We start from the raw sequence: 16,735 nt of genomic DNA on the forward strand, positions 1-16,735 counted from the left end.
TGTGCTATTACACCATGGTCACATTTATCGAAGGCTTTTGCAAAGTCCGTGTACACTACTACAGCATTTTGCTTGTCTTCCAGTGCATGTTGTAACAGTTCTACAACTACGTAAGGCGACCTCCTCTAACCTCATGTTGCCTCGGGTTGTGCAATTGTGAGTCCATGTGATTGGCTATCTTGCTTCTTAAAACCCTTTTATAAATTTTGTTAGTGCTGTCTACAGTTTTTTTTTTTTTTAGTTATTTTACTGTAACCATGGTTGACGGGGGGGGGGGTATGTCGGCGATTTTTAGTAACTGTGGGATGGCACCTCCATAGAATATTTAGTGCAAAAAGATCTTGGGTTCTTGCAATTCTTCATGAATACAGAATTCAACGATTCTGGTCCTGAAGTTATTATGCCCTTTCACCACTAATTTTTGTACCGTTCTCACTACTGCCATGATCATACACTCACCACCAACATTATAGTACCTGGAGAGAGTTCCGGGGGTCAACGCCCCCGCGGCCCGGTCTGTGACCAGGCCTCCTGGTGGATCAGAGCCTGATCAACCAGGCTGTTGCTGCTGGCTGCACGCAAACCAACGTACGAGCCCCAGCCCGGCTGGTCAGGAACCGACTTTAGGTGCTTGTCCAGTGCCAGCTTGGAGACTGCCAGGGGTCTGTTGGTAATCCCCCTTATGTATGTTGGGAGGCAGTTGAACAGTCTCAGGCCCCTGACACTTATTGTATGGTCTCTTAACGTGCTAGTCACACCCCTGCTTTTCATTGGGGGTATGTTGCATCGTCTGCCAAGTCTTTTGCTTTCATAGTGATTTTCGTGTGCAAGTTCGGTACTAGTCCCTCTAGGATTTTCCAGGTGTATATAATCATGTATCTCTCCCGCCTGCGTTCCAGGGAATACAGGTTTAGGAACCTCAAGCGCTCCCAGTAATTGAGGTGTTTTATCTCTGTTATGCGTGCCGTGAAGGTTCTCTGTACATTTTCTAGGTCAGCAATTTCACCTGCCTTGAAAGGTGCTGTTAGTGTGCAGCAATATTCCAGCCTAGATAGAACAAGTGACCTGAAGAGTGTCATCATGGGCTTGGCCTCCCTAGTTTTGAAGGTTCTCATTATCCATCCTGTCATTTTTCTAGCAGATGCGATTGATACAATGTTATCATACCCTCTCCAAGACATTATAATGTTGACCAGTTTCAAGGAATTTTCTACTATAGCAGCCTAGCCTGGAGCCAAACGTCCCTGATTATTGCCTGTTCAATCAGGCTGTTGTTACTGGCATCCTGCTGGCCCACAAAGTCTTCACAGCTTATATGATCTGGTATTTGATGGAAATGGTGATTCAGTTCCATCTTGAAAACTGTCAATAATTCTGGTATCTGCAAGTAGCAGGCTGAATGGCAGATCTAGATCCACGGATGTTTACAATATTCTCTTGTCCCTATGGCGCCCCTGCTTTCCACTGTGTTTATTTTACAATTCTTCCCCTATCTCACTCCAGTAAGTTTGTTACAGCCCTATGTATATTTGTGTGGTGAAATTTTATCCAGGAGGGGGGTACCGGCCCCCTTCAGCCCCTTTCAGCCCTGAGAGACGACCCTCTCAGAAAGGGTAATGACGTCTTGCTTGCTTCCGCATCAACATTTAACTGGAAGCAGATGACCAGCGTGTGTCATAGTCATGCCACTCCTTATAAGAGACCAGTGTTGCAACTCTCGTGGGTTAATGAGAGAATTAATCTCTAAATACAGCAGGACAATTAAGAAAACCCTGCACCCATTCATTTACAAGTTATTGCTATTATACACCGACATTCATGCCCAGACAACAAGAAATCAAGCATCCTGCATTGCTTTCTGTAGCAGTTTGTCAAGGAAGGGAGAACTGTTGGAATCAGCATATCTTTTGTGTGGCGGGTGATGCCCGAAGGCAGCCGACTGAAATAAGAACTGGTACGAGGAGCGTGTTACACGTGTATTGACCTTAACAAAGGAACAGTGTGTTCTCGAACTCTCAGACAATCTTCATTCACGGTAGATTACAGAACAGAGAAGTGTGCGCAGCTTCCTGTAGTGACACTACCGTGAACAAAGGACAAGTTTGAAGGACAGTTTGTTGTGCAGTGTTGCGAACATTCGTCAAACAAACAGTGCACCGTAGAACACAGATTCTTTAATCAAGACAGTGGATAACGGGTTGTATACGTGCTACAATCCAAGGAACTTACGGGTCCGCTACAATACCCGGGTAAATCCAGTAAAGGATGTCACTAGTTTCAGCTGCGCAGCGGATAGTTAGATCATTATTTATTGGTTTTACCATATTAACCCATAATGGGAGGGCCATCGAACCCAAAAAAGTATGTCATGCACTGTTCAGTATTCAGTTACTGAATGTATATTGCCACAACGTTCCTCAGGGGTAATTATTCTCACGCTTACGTTTCACTTAACAGCTCCAGGGTTGTAGAACAACTGTCACATCAGAGGAGTCTACCGGCTGAAGCCGCGGATAGGCTGAAACAGCGACAAAACTAAGTAACCGTGTTTCCAGTACAGTTGCATAGCTTGTGTTGATATTCTATATAAAAAGCCCAAAAATTTGGGACTAGGCCCTCGGGTAGCTTCCAAATATAAAAAGAATTTTTTTCTCCATTCATTAGGTAATATTTTCTTTCCAGCCTAGGAAGCTTGGTCCGAGACTGGGCAGTGGGGAAGATAATCCCTGGAACCACTAATGTAAGAGAAAGAGCATATTCTAAGTACTTTCAGGAGCGTAGTTTAAATTCTATATTGACTGTATGCGGCAGGATGCGATCACTTATATTTTCCAGATGTGAGCACAGAACAATAATCTGCATGTGGAACCACAAATGTAACATCATTTGCATTATTCCGTTTGTTTTAAGAGTTCTCATTATCGACCTTGACATTTGCTTCGTTGTATTCTCAAAATGGTAAGTCTACCATCATTATTCCCAAATCTTGTATACGTTAATTTCATACCGTGAGATGTACCCTGTACTCATTTTTTAATTCTTTATATTTTCCAAATAAGGGTGTCCATAAAAACACCCCTTGATTTCAAACTGGTATAACATGTAACTTTATTGTAGCTTCAGGCGCAGGATTTCATTCAGTTTCATGTGGTATAAGGTAGCATTAAATGCACTCAATGTGCGCCCCTCTGGTGCTCGGCAAACATCGATGCGATAGACCAGTTCGGTCCAGACGCTCTGTAGCACATCGGAAGTTATCATGCGAACTGCTTCAGTGATCGAAATTTTCAGCTCCTCCAGGGATGCAGGTAGTGGTGGTACGTAAACTGTGCTCTTCACATACCCCCAAAGAAAGAGGTCACAAACAGTTAGGTCCGGTAACCTCGCAGGCCACTTGCAGAGATCACCGGACCTGTTTGTGACCTCTTTCTTTGGGGGTACGTGAAGAGCACAGCTTAGGTACCACCACTACAGTGAGGTCCGGTGACCGCAGGCCACCTGCAGAGGTCACCGGATCTGTTTGTAACCTTCTTTGGGGGTACGTGAAGAGCACATTTGCGTACCACCACTACCTGCAACCCTGGAGGAGCTGAAAATTTCGATCACTGAAGCAGTTCGCATAACACCAGATATGCTGCAGAGCGTCTGGACCGAACTGGACTATCACATCGATGTTTGCCGAGCAACCAGAAGGGCGCATATTGAGTGCCTTTAATGCTACCCTATACCACATGAAACTGAAAGAAATCCTGCATCTGAAGCTACTAACTGTGAAAGATTATTACAATAAAGTTACATGTTATACCTCTTTGAAATCAGGGAGTGTTTTTGTGGCCCTGTATAATTACCTCCCAGGCGGGATCATCGTTTTCTCATGAATAATAATATCTGGAATATAGTTTTTATTCAATTCACTGGCCACAGTGGTCAGTGGCCAGTCGTCACGTGAGGTCACAGACCCTGAGCTGCTTTGGGGATTAGCGTGGACGGTTACAAAGCATGGCTTGCTTCTGCAGTGTTTTAAAAATTGAGGTTGGAGAATTGAAGGAGGTCGTCTTGCTTCTCCAGGAGGAGATTAGGAGGCTGAAGGTCCACCTCAGTGGGTCTGGGAGAGAGTGTAAGGTGGCTGGAGTTGTGGGGAATGAGGCTTCTAGCAGTGAGGTGCAGTCTGTCTCTCGCTGTGAGGAGGCTGTAGGTGGGGAGGTAGCAACGGCTACCAGCAGTGAGGTGCAGTCCAGCACCTGCTACAAGTGGCGAGTGGTAACCAGTAATGGGAGGAGAATCAGAAGAAGGAAAGTTAAGAGTGAAGATCTGAAGGTAGGAAATCGCTTCTCTGTTCTTCAGGATGAATGTACTTCAGTGGCCAGTGAAGGTAAGGGTACTACTACTGCCCCTGCTAACAGAGGTAAGCGCATTCTTGTGGTTGGTGACTCTCAGGTAAGATATATTGACCGTGCTTTTTGTAATAGGAATAAGAAGATGAGAGATAGAGTGTGCTTCCCTGGAGCTGGTGTTGGGGACATAGTTAACAGGCTGGATAATATCATATCAGGTAATGGGAACAAGCCCATTATCTGTCTCAGTGCTGGTGGAAATGATATTGGGAAGGGTAGGAGAGAAGAGCTGCTAGATAAGTACAGGTCAGCTATAGATTTCATGAAGTCTAAGGGAGGGGTTCCAATCATATGTAGCATCTTGCCTAGAAGGGGAGTAGGAAATGAATGGTTGTCTAAGGCAATTGGTGTAAATTGCTGGCTAGACAGATACTGCAAGGAACTTGCAATCCCATTCATTGACAACTGGAACAACTTTTATGGCAAACATGATATGTATGCAAGGGATGGGTTACATCTCTCTGGGGCTGGGGTGGAAGGACTTGCAAACTCAATTGAGAAGGCCACTGGTGAAATGCCAATGATTTTAAACTGATAGAAGATAGAGGTATGGGTGTGTGTGGGAAACAAGCAGGTTGCAACACTAGGGTTGGAAACAGTAAATGTATAAAAGGCATTCAGCATGAAGTTATAAAGACAATAGATCAGGTCAGCAAAGGGGGACAGCAGAGGACAGCAAGGGACTAGCTCCCTTAAGGTTTACTATACTAATAGCAGGAGTGTAAGAAATAAGATAGATGAGCTAAGATTAATTGCAAGTGCAGGAAACATAGATATTATTGCTATAACAGAGACCTGGCTCAATCTGAAAGATAGAGATGCCCTCTGAATGTCACATACAAGGCTATAAATTATTCCACACTGACAGGGTCAACAGGAAGGGTGGTGGAGTAGCGATGTATGTCAGAGACAATTTCAATTGTTGTGTTAGACAAGATGTAAAATTAGAAGCGTCAGCCACTGAATCTGTTTGGTTACAGCTTCTCGAGGGCCGAGAAAAACTAATTTTGGGTGTGATTTACAGGGTTCCAAATCTTGATAGGGAGTGCAGTAAACTTCTATGGGACGAAATTCGTAAGGCATCTACATACGAAAATGTTGTGCTAATGGGAGATTTCAACTATAGACAGATTGACTGGAGCAATTTGACAGGAAATTTAGAGTCAGGTGACTTTCTTGATACGATCCAGGATTGTTTTTTAAAACAGTTTGTGACAGAGCCAACTAGGGGAAATAACCTCCTTGACTTGGTTCTTGCCAGTAGGGAAACACTAATTAATAATCTTGAGGTTAATGATGAGCTTGGGGAAAGTGATCACAAATCATTCAGTTTTAATATATCATGGAATTTCCCTAATAATGGCAATCAAGTCTCTGTCCCTGACTTCCGCTTGGCTGATTTCATAGGACTGAAAAATTACTTAGGTGGGCTGAACTGGAATGACCTGACTAAGGGTCAGGTAGGTGGTGATGGTTGCCGATATGACGCTTTCCAGGGCATAGTTCTAGCTGCTCAGTCAAATTATGTTCCAAATAGGGAAATCAGATCAAACAAAAATGATCCTAAATGGATGAACAATAGATTAAAATATCTGATTGGTCAAAAGAGAGGCATATATAGGCAAATCAAAAGAGGAGAGGGGCAATTAAGAAATCGATATATTCAGTTAAAGAGAGAAATAAAAAAAGGGAATTAGAAAAGCAAAAAGAGATTATGAGGTTAAAGTTGCAAGAGAATCGAAGACTAACCCAAAAGGATTCTTTCAGGTATACAGAAGTAAGATCAGGGACAAGATAGGCCCACTCAAAAGTTCCTCGGGTCAGCTCACTGACAGTGATAAGGAAATGTGTAGAATTTTTAACACATACTTCCTCTCAGTTTTTACACAGGAGGATATCAGCGATATTCCAGAAATGATAAATTATGTAGAACAGAACGATAATAAACTGTGCACAATTAGGGTCACAAGTGACATGGTCCTTAGGCAAATAGATAAATTAAAACCTAACAAATCCCCAGGCCCTGATGAACTGTATGCAAAGGTTCTAAAGGAATTTAAAGAGGAGCTTAGCAAACCTTTGGCTAATCTTTTCAACATATCACTACAAACTGGCATGGTGCCAGATAAGTGGAAAATGGCAAATGTGATACCTATTTTCAAAGCAGGTGACAGGTCCTTAGCTTCGAACTATAGACCAATAAGCCTAACCTCCATTGTGGGAAAATTTATGGAATCAATAATTGCCGAGGCAGTTCGTAGCCACCTTGAAAAGCATAAATTAATCAACGAATCTCAGCATGGTTTTACAAAGGGGCGTTCCTGCCTTACGAATTTATTAACTTTTTTCACTAAGGTATTTGAGGAGGTAGATCATGGTAATGAATATGATATTGTGTATATGGACTTCAGTAAGGCTTTTGACAGGGTCCCACATCAGAGACTATTGAGGAAAATTAAGGCACATGGAATAGGAGAACTTTTTTCCTGGATAGAGGCATGGTTGACAAATAGGCAGCAGAGAGTTTGCATAAATGGGGAGAAATCAGAGTGGGGAAGCGTCACGAGCGGTGTTCCACAGGGGTCAGTGTTGGGCCCCCTGCTGTTCACAATCTACATAAACGACATAGATGAGGGCATAAAGAGCGACATCAGCAAGTTTGCCGATGACACCAAAATAGGCCGTCGAATTCATTCTGACGAGGACATTAGAGCACTCCAGGAAGATTTGAATAGACTGATGCAGTGGTCAGAGAAGTGGCAGATGCAGTTTAATATAGACAAATGTAAAGTTCTAAATGTTGGACAGGACAATAACCATGCCACATATAAACTAAATAATGTAGATCTTAATATTACGGATTGCGAAAAAGATTTAGGAGTTCTGGTTAGCAGTAATCTGAAACCAAGACAACAGTGCATAAGTATTCTCAATAAAGCTAATAGAATCCTTGGCTTCATATCAAGAAGCATAAATAATAGGAGTCCTCAGGTTGTTCTTCAACTCTATACATCCTTGGTTAGGCCTCATTTAGATTATGCTGCACAGTTCTGGTCACCGTATTACAGAATGGATATAAATGAAGAATTGAGACACTTATGCAACACATGGAAATCTTTATTGAAGAAACGTTTCGCCACACAGTGGCTTCATCAGTCCAATACAAAGTAGAAGTGGGTAAGGAGAGTAGAAGTTTGAGGTAATCAGTCCCTCAACCTGGAATCGATCCCGCCTCCTCCTGCTTCAACTCATCTCACCGCAGTATATAAGCCACCTCTCTGGCCCTATGCTGCACTTCCTACAAGAGTGATGGACTAAACACATCGATTCCAGGTTGAGGGACTGATTACCTCAAACTTCTACTCTCCTTACCCACTTCTACTTTGTATTGGACTGATGAAGCCACTGTGTGGCGAAACGTTTCTTCAGTAAAGATTTCCATGTGTTGCATAAGTGTCTCAATTCTTCAACTTGTCGGTTTTCAAAACCATTCATCACACATGGATATAAATGCTCTGGAAAATGTACAAAGGAGACTGACAAAGTTGATCCCATGTATCAGAAACCTTCCCTATGAGGATAGACTAAGGGCCCTTAATCTGCACTCTCTAGAAAGACGTAGAATTAGGGGGGATATGATTGAGGTGTATAAATGGAAGACAGGAATAAATAAAGGGGATGTAAATAGTGTGCTGAAAATATCTAGCCTAGACAGGACTCGCAGCAATGGTTTTAAGTTGGAAAAATTCAGATTCAGGAAGGATATAGGAAAGTACTGGTTTGGTAATAGAGTTGTGGATGAGTGGAACAAACTCCCAAGTACAGTTATAGAGGCCAGAACGTTGTGTAGCTTTAAAAATAGGTTGGATAAATACATGAGTGGATGTGGGTGGGTGTGAGTTGGACCTGATAGCTTGTGCTACCAGGTCGGTTGCTGTGTTCCTCCCTTCAAGTCAATGTGACCTGACCTGACTAGGTTGGGCACATTGGCTTAAGCCGGTAGGAGACTTGGACCTGCCTCGCATGGGCCAGTAGGCCTGCTGCAGTGTTCCTTCGTTCTTATGTTCTTATGTTAAAGCCACAGGAATCATTTAGCGCCTGGGGAATGGTAGGTAAACAAGTTTGATATAGAAAAAGGTAAGAGAAGCTCCAATTCCCTGAATTAAGAGCTCTTCACCGGCATCAAGCCATTCCTCTTGATGGGTCAATCTTAAACAAAGTTTTATCCACCTGCAGCGAGATTACTCCTCTTAAAGCTCAAAACAGAATTTCTCATTACAGACTATATACCTGACAATTAAGTGTTGGTCGTAAAAAAGACTAATTAAGCCAGCTGTCTCCCCTCAAGGTGGTTTCTATGGTTGCTTAATGAGAGGATCTACTAATTATACCAGGCGAAAAGGCCAAGTGTAATTATCTTGCTTATATTATTTGTTTGTGATTTTAAGAGAGAGAAATTATGCAAACTGTCCCCAGGAAAACGTGCGAGGAGGAACGTCGGTACTTTGAACACACCATTTTTCAACTTCTCTATGTACATTACTTTAAAGAAACGTAACCAAATTAAACCAATTATAACGCCTTAAAAAAACAAAAAGGACCGGGGAGTACGGTTAATTAATGTATCAGCGGTCGAGAACACACCAACGTCGAATGACAGAAAACGGCAGAAAAAACTGTTTTCACTGGCAAACTTAGCTACTCACAGGTTCCGAAATAGTTTATAAACTCAAGCTTCTTTTCTATGATGGATTGAGAGACTTACCTGTGGTTATCATGTGAGGTGTTAGGGAGTTCTGTCTTGGGGGAGGCGACCAGAGGATGTGTTAATGGCGGAGTGAGGCCCGGGTGAGGATGCATCAACCCACTCGGAGAGAACCTGAAAGATTACCACACAAACATTAAACAGTGTACTCACCTACTTGTGGTTGCAGGGGTCGAGACTCAGCTCCTGGCCCCGCCTCTTCACTGAACGTGTGTGTGTGTACTCACCTACTTGTGGTTGCAGGGGTCGAGACTCAGCTCCTGGCCCCGCCTCTTCACTGAACGCTACTAGGGCCTCTCTCCCTGCTTCATGAGCTTTATCATACTTCGTCTTAAAGCTATGTATGGGTCCTGCCGCCACTACCTCACTTGCTAGACTATTCCACTTCCTGACTACTCTATGACTGAAGAAATATTTCCTAACATCCCTCTGACTCATCTGAGTCTAAAACTTCCAAGTGTAACCGCTTGTTTCTGTGTTCCCTCTCTGGAACATCCTGTCTCTGTCCACCTTGTCTATTCCACGCAGTATTTCGTATGTCGTTATCAAGTCTCCCCTAACCCTCCTGTCCTCCAGTGTCATCAGGCCGATTTCCCTTAACCTTTCTTCGTAGGACATTCCCCTTAGCTCTGAAACTAACCTTGTCGCAAACCTTTGCACTTTCTCTAATTTCTTGACGTGCTTGATCAAGTGTGGGTTCGAAACTGGTGCTGCATACTCGAGTATGGTCCTGACGTACACGGTGTACAGTGTCTTGAACGATTCCTAAGGTATCGGAACGCTATTCTCAGGTTTGCCAGGCGCCCATATGCTGCAGCAGTTATCTGGTTGATGTGTGCTTCCGGAGACATGCTCGGTGTTATACTCACCCCAAGATCTTTCTCCTTAAATGAGGTTTGCAGTCTTTGGCCACCTAGCCTATACTCTGTCTGCGGTCTTCTTTGCCCTTCCTCGATCTTCAGGACTTTGCATTTGGCAGGGTTAAATTCAAGAAGCCAGTTGCTGAACCAGGTGTCCAGCCTGTCCAGGTCTCTTTGAAGTCCTGCCTGATCTTCATCTGATTTAATTCTCATTAACTTCACATCATCTGGGAACAGGGATACTTCTAAGTCTATCCCTACCATCATGCCATTCACATATACCAAGAACAGCACAGGTCCAAGGTTTTGACAATAATATGAATATTTCCTTTGGTTTACATAAATTAGATCCATTTATAATTAATAGAATTTGGGAAGAATTTAATAATACACTGGACAAATAATTTTTAAATTTTCTTGGGTAGAATAGTTTGTGGGGTGAGTTGTGCAAAGGACCTATCCAAGTTGGGTCGGCGCGCGTCAGGTGTTTAACCGTTGTGGGATCTGATAGTGAGGTGCTCGCCAGACCCCTTATATAGCTTCCTTGGATGCTTTACTTTCATAGTTCCTTGATAATGTGAGTAGTCACGAAAGCGCTTGGAATTTCTCTATTCTTTCAGAGTGGTTGTTTTGCATATTCTGAAATCACCTGTTTACTGTGATCTTATTGCATATATATATATATATATATATATATATATATATATATATATATATATATATATATATATATATATATATATATATATATATATATATATATATATATATATATTTAAAATTTTCTCCTATACAATTAAAGATATATTTTTTCATTTATGTTAACGTAAAAATTAATAATGTTTTACCAAAAGAACCTTAGAAAACTTACCTAATCTTATTGCAAAAGCAATTTAATTTAACCTAAACCAACTAAATATATTTTAGATAAGTTTACATTAATTTAAATGCAGTGAAACATATTTTTTCAGTAGGTTCACAATTTTTGCGAAATTATTGCACACACAAATTTTCGCTTGCCTTATTCGACAAGAAGAGCGTTGCTATTTAAGCCAAAATAGCAAGTTTTACCTATTCGGCACGACACACACACAGTCTTCCTTCACTCAGTCATGGTACTGACAGTCTTCCTTCACTCAGTCATGGTACTGACAGTCTTCCTTCACTCAGTCATGGTACTGACAGTCTTCCTTCACTCAGTCATGGTACTGACAGTCTTCCTTCACTCAGTCATGGTACTGACAGTCTTCCTTCACTCAGTCATGGTACTGACAGTCTTCCTTCACTCAGTCATGGTACTGACAGTCTTCCTTCACTCAGTCATGGTACTGACAGTCTTCCTTCACTCAGTCATGGTACTGACAGTCTTCCTTCACTCAGTCATGGTACTGACAGTCTTCCTTCACTCAGTCATGGTACTGACAGTCTTCCTTCACTCAGTCATGGTACTGACAGTCTTCCTTCACTCAGTCATGGTACTGACAGTCTTCCTTCACTCAGTCATGGTACTGACAGTCTTCCTTCACTCAGTCATGGTACTGACAGTCTTCCTTCATTCAGTTATGGTACTGACAGTCTTCCTTCACTCAGTCATGGTACTGACAGTCTTCCTTCACTCAGTCATGGTACTGACAGTCTTCCTTCACTCAGTCATGGTACTGACAGCCTTCCTTCACTCAGTCATGGTACTGACAGCCTTCCTTCACTCAGTCATGGTACTGACAGTCTTCCTTCACTCAGTCATGGTACTGACAGTCTTCCTTCACTCAGTCATGGTACTGACAGTCTTCCTTCACTCAGTCATGGTACTGACAGTCTTCCTTCACTCAGTCATGGTACTGACAGTCTTCCTTCACCTAGTCATGGTACTGACAGTCTTCCTTCACTCAGTCATGGTACTGACAGTCTTCCTTCACTCAGTCATGATGCTGACAGTCTTCCTTCACTCAGTCATGGTACTGACAGTCTTCCTTCACTCAGTCATGGTACTAGTAGACAGTCTTCCTTCACTCAGTCATGGTACTGACAGTCTTCCTTCACTCAGTCATGGTACTGACAGTCTTCCTTCACTCAGTCATGGTACTGACAGTCTTCCTTCACTGAGTCATGATACTGACAGTCTTCCTTCACTCAGTCATGGTACTGACAGTCTTCCTTCACTCAGTCATGGTACTGACAGTCTTCCTTCACTCAGTCATGGTACTGACAGTCTTCCTTCACTCAGTCATGGTACTGACAGTCTTCCTTCACTCAGTCATGGTACTGACAGTCTTCCTTCACTCAGTCATGGTACTGACAGTCTTCCTTCACTCAGTCATGGTACTGAGTCTTCCTCCACTCAGTCATCGTACTGAGTCTTCCTTCACTCAGTCATCGTACTGAGTCGTCCTTCAGTCATGTTACTGAGTCTTCCTTCACTCAGTCATGGTACTGAGTCTTCCTTCAGTCATGTTAATGACAGTCTTCCTTCACTCAGTCATGGCACTGACAGTCTTCCTTCACTCAGTCATGGTACTGAGTCTTCCTTCAGTCATGTTAATGACAGTCTTCCTTCACTCAGTCATGGTACTGACAGTCTTCCTTCACTCAGTCATGGTACTGACAGTCTTCATTCACTCAGTCATGGTACTGACAGTCTTCATTCACTCAGTCATGGTACTGACAGTCTTCATTCACTCAGTCATGGTACTGACAGTCTTCATTCACCCAGTCATGATACTGACAGTCTTCCTTCACTCAGTCATGGTACTGAGTCTTCCTTCAGTCATGGCACTGACAGTCTTCCTTCACTCAGTCATGGCACTGACATTCTTCCTTCACTCAGTCATGGCACTGACAGTCTTCCTTCACTCAGTCATGGTACTGACAGTCTTCCTTCACTCAGTCATGGTACTGACAGTCTTCCTTCACTCAGTCATGGTACTGACAGTCTTCCTTCACTGTCATGGTACTGACAGTCTTCCTTCACTAAGTCATAATACTGAGTCTTCCTACACTCAGTCATGGTACTGACAGTCTTCCTTCACTCAGTCATGGTACTGACAGTCTTCCTTCACTCAGTCATGGTAATGACAGTCTTCCTTCACTCAGTCATGATACTGACAGTCTTCCTTCACTCAGTCATGATACTGACAGTCTTCCTTCACTCAGTCATGATACTGACAGTCTTCCTTCACTCAGTCATGATACTTTCAGTCTTCCTTCACTCAGTCATGATACTGACAGTCGTCCTTCACTCAGTCATGGTACTGGCAGTCTTCCTTCACTCAGTCATGGTACTGAGTCTTCCTTCACTCAGTCATGGTACTGAGTCTTCCTTCAGTCATGTTAATGACAGTCTTCCTTCACTCAGTCATGGTACTGAGTCTTCCTTCAGTCATGTTAATGACAGTCTTCCTTCACTCAGTCATGGTACTGACAGTCTTCCTTCACTCAGTCATGGTAGTGACAGTCTTCCTTCACTCAGTCATGGTAGTGACAGTCTTCCTTCACTCAGTCATGGTACTGACAGTCTTCCTTCACTCAGTCATGGTACTGACAGTCTTCCTTCACTCAGTCATGGTACTGACAGTCTTCCTTCACTTAGTCATGGTACTGACAGTCTTCCTTCAGTCATGTTAATGACAGTCTTCCTTCACTCAGTCATGGTACTGACAGTCTTCCTTCACTCAGTCATGGTACTGACAGTCTTCATTCGCTCAGTCATGATACTGACAGTCTTCCTTCACTCAGTCATGGTACGGAGTCTTCCTTCAGTCATGGTACTGACAGTCTTCCTTCACTCAGTCATGGTACTGACAGTCTTCCTTCACTTAGTCATGGCTCTGGCAGTCTTCCTTCACTCAGTCATGGTACTGACAGTCTTCCTTCAGTCATGGTACTGACAGTCTTCCTTAACTCAGTCATGGTACTGACAGTCTTCCTTCACTCAGTCATGGTACTGAGTCTTCCTTCAGTCATGTTAATGACAGTCTTCCTTCACTCAGTCATGGTACTGACAGTCTTCCTTCACTCAGTCATGGTACTGAGTCTTCCTTCAGCCATGGCACTGACAGTCTTCCTTCACTCAGTCATGGTACTGACAGTCTTCCTTCACTCAGTCATGGTACTGACACTCTTCCTTCACTCAGTCATGGTACTGACACTCTTCCTTCACTCAGTCATGGTACTGACAGTCTTTCTTCACTTAGTCATGGCTCTGACAGTCTTCCTTCACTCAGTCATGGTACTGACAGTCTTCCTTCAGTCATGGTACTGACAGTATTCCTTCACTCAGTCATGGTACTGACAGTCTTCCTTCACTCAGTCATGTTACTGAGTCTTCCTTCAGTCATGTTAATGACAGTCTTCCTTCAATCAGTCATGGTACTGACAGTCTTCCTTCACTCAGTCATGGTACTGAGTCTTCCTTCAGCCATGGCACTGACAGTCTTCCTTCACTCAGTCATGGTACTGACAGTCTTCCTTCACTCAGTCATGGTATTGACAGTCTTCCTTCACTCAGTCATGATACTGACAGTCTTCCTTCACTCAGTCATGGTGCTGACAGTCTTCCTTCACTCAGTCATGATACTGACAGTCTTCCTTCACTCAGTCATGGTGCTGACAGTCTTCCTTCACTCAGTCACGGTACTGACAGTCTTACTTCACTCAGTCATGGTACTGACAGTCTTCCTTCACTCTGTCATGGTACTGACAGTCTTCCTTCACTCAGTCATGATACTGACAGTCTTCCTTCACTCAGTCATGGTAATGACAGTCTTCCTTCACTCAGTCATGGTAATGACAGTCTTCCTTCACTCAGTCATGATACTGACAGTCTTCCTTCACTCAGTCATGGTAATGACAGTCTTCCTTCACTCAGTCATGGTACTGACAGTCTTCCTTCACTCAGTCATGGTACTGACAGTCTTCCTTCACTCAGTCATGGTACTGACAGTCTTCCTTCACTTAGTCATGGCTCTGACAGTCTTCCTTCACTCAGTCATGGTACTGAGTCTTCCTTCAGTCATGGTACTGACAGTCTTCCTTCACTCCGTCATGGTACTGACAGTCTTCCTTCAGTCATGTTAATGACAGTCTTCCTTCACTCAGTCATGGTACTGACAGTCTTCCTTCACTCAGTCATGGTACTGACAGTCTTCATTCGCTCAGTCATGATACTGACAGTCTTCCTTCACTCAGTCATGGTACGGAGTCTTCCTTCAGTCATGGTACTGACAGTCTTCCTTCACTCAGTCATGGTACTGACAGTCTTCCTTCACTTAGTCATGGCTCTGGCAGTCTTCCTTCACTCAGTCATGGTACTGACAGTCTTCCTTCAGTCATGGTACTGACAGTCTTCCTTAACTCAGTCATGGTACTGACAGTCTTCCTTCACTCAGTCATGGTACTGAGTCTTCCTTCAGTCATGTTAATGACAGTCTTCCTTCACTCAGTCATGGTACTGACAGTCTTCCTTCACTCAGTCATGGTACTGAGTCTTCCTTCAGCCATGGCACTGACAGTCTTCCTTCACTCAGTCATGGTACTGACAGTCTTCCTTCACTCAGTCATGGTACTGACACTCTTCCTTCACTCAGTCATGGTACTGACACTCTTCCTTCACTCAGTCATGGTACTGACAGTCTTTCTTCACTTAGTCATGGCTCTGACAGTCTTCCTTCACTCAGTCATGGTACTGACAGTCTTCCTTCAGTCATGGTACTGACAGTCTTCCTTCACTCAGTCATGGTACTGACAGTCTTCCTTCACTCAGTCATGTTACTGAGTCTTCCTTCAGTCATGTTAATGACAGTCTTCCTTCACTCAGTCATGGTACTGACAGTCTTCCTTCACTCAGTCATGGTACTGACAGTCTTCCTTCACTCAGTCATGGTACTGACAGTCTTCCTTCACTCAGTCATGGTACTGACAGTCTTCCTTCACTCAGTCATGGTACTGACAGTCTTCCTTCACCTAGTCATGGTACTGACAGTCTTCCTTCACTCAGTCATGGTACTGACAGTCTTCCTTCACTCAGTCATGATGCTGACAGTCTTCCTTCACTCAGTCATGGTACTGACAGTCTTCCTTCACTCAGTCATGGTACTAGTAGACAGTCTTCCTTCACTCAGTCATGGTACTGACAGTCTTCCTTCACTCAGTCATGGTACTGACAGTCTTCCTTCACTCAGTCATGGTACTGACAGTCTTCCTTCACTGAGTCATGATACTGACAGTCTTCCTTCACTCAGTCATGGTACTGACAGTCTTCCTTCACTCAGTCATGGTACTGACAGTCTTCCTTCACTCAGTCATGGTACTGACAGTCTTCCTTCACTCAGTCATGGTACTGACAGTCTTCCTTCACTCAGTCATGGTACTGACAGTCTTCCTTCACTCAGTCATGGTACTGACAGTCTTCCTTCACTCAGTCATGGTACTGAGTCTTCCTCCACTCAGTCATCGTACTGAGTCTTCCTTCACTCAGTCATCGTACTGAGTCGTCCTTCAGTCATGTTACTGAGTCTTCCTTCACTCAGTCATGGTACTGAGTCTTCCTTCAGTCATGTTAATGACAGTCTTCCTTCACTCAGTCATGGCACTGACAGTCTTCCTTCACTCAGTCATGGTACTGAGTCTTCCTTCAGTCATGTTAATGACAGTCTTCCTTCACTCAGTCATGGTACTGACAGTCTTCCTTCACTCAGTCATGGTACTGACAGTCTTCATTC

The 16,735-nt window shown here is 43.4% G+C and overlaps 1 protein-coding gene across 1 annotated transcript in view; it reads right to left on the reverse strand.

Annotated features, from left to right (window-relative positions):
• LOC128694276 (protein pangolin, isoforms A/H/I/S) overlaps positions 1-16,735 on the reverse strand; it is a 119,686-nt gene that overhangs the window by 34,979 nt on the left and 67,972 nt on the right. The window contains exon 4 of the mRNA XM_053784335.2: positions 9,160-9,273. Coding sequence (XP_053640310.1) covers positions 9,160-9,273 — 114 coding nt within the window. The remainder of the gene's footprint in view (positions 1-9,159; positions 9,274-16,735) is intronic.

This window comes from Cherax quadricarinatus, chromosome 43 (assembly GCF_038502225.1).
Source record: "Cherax quadricarinatus isolate ZL_2023a chromosome 43, ASM3850222v1, whole genome shotgun sequence".
Taxonomy (NCBI): Eukaryota; Metazoa; Arthropoda; class Malacostraca; order Decapoda; family Parastacidae; genus Cherax; species Cherax quadricarinatus.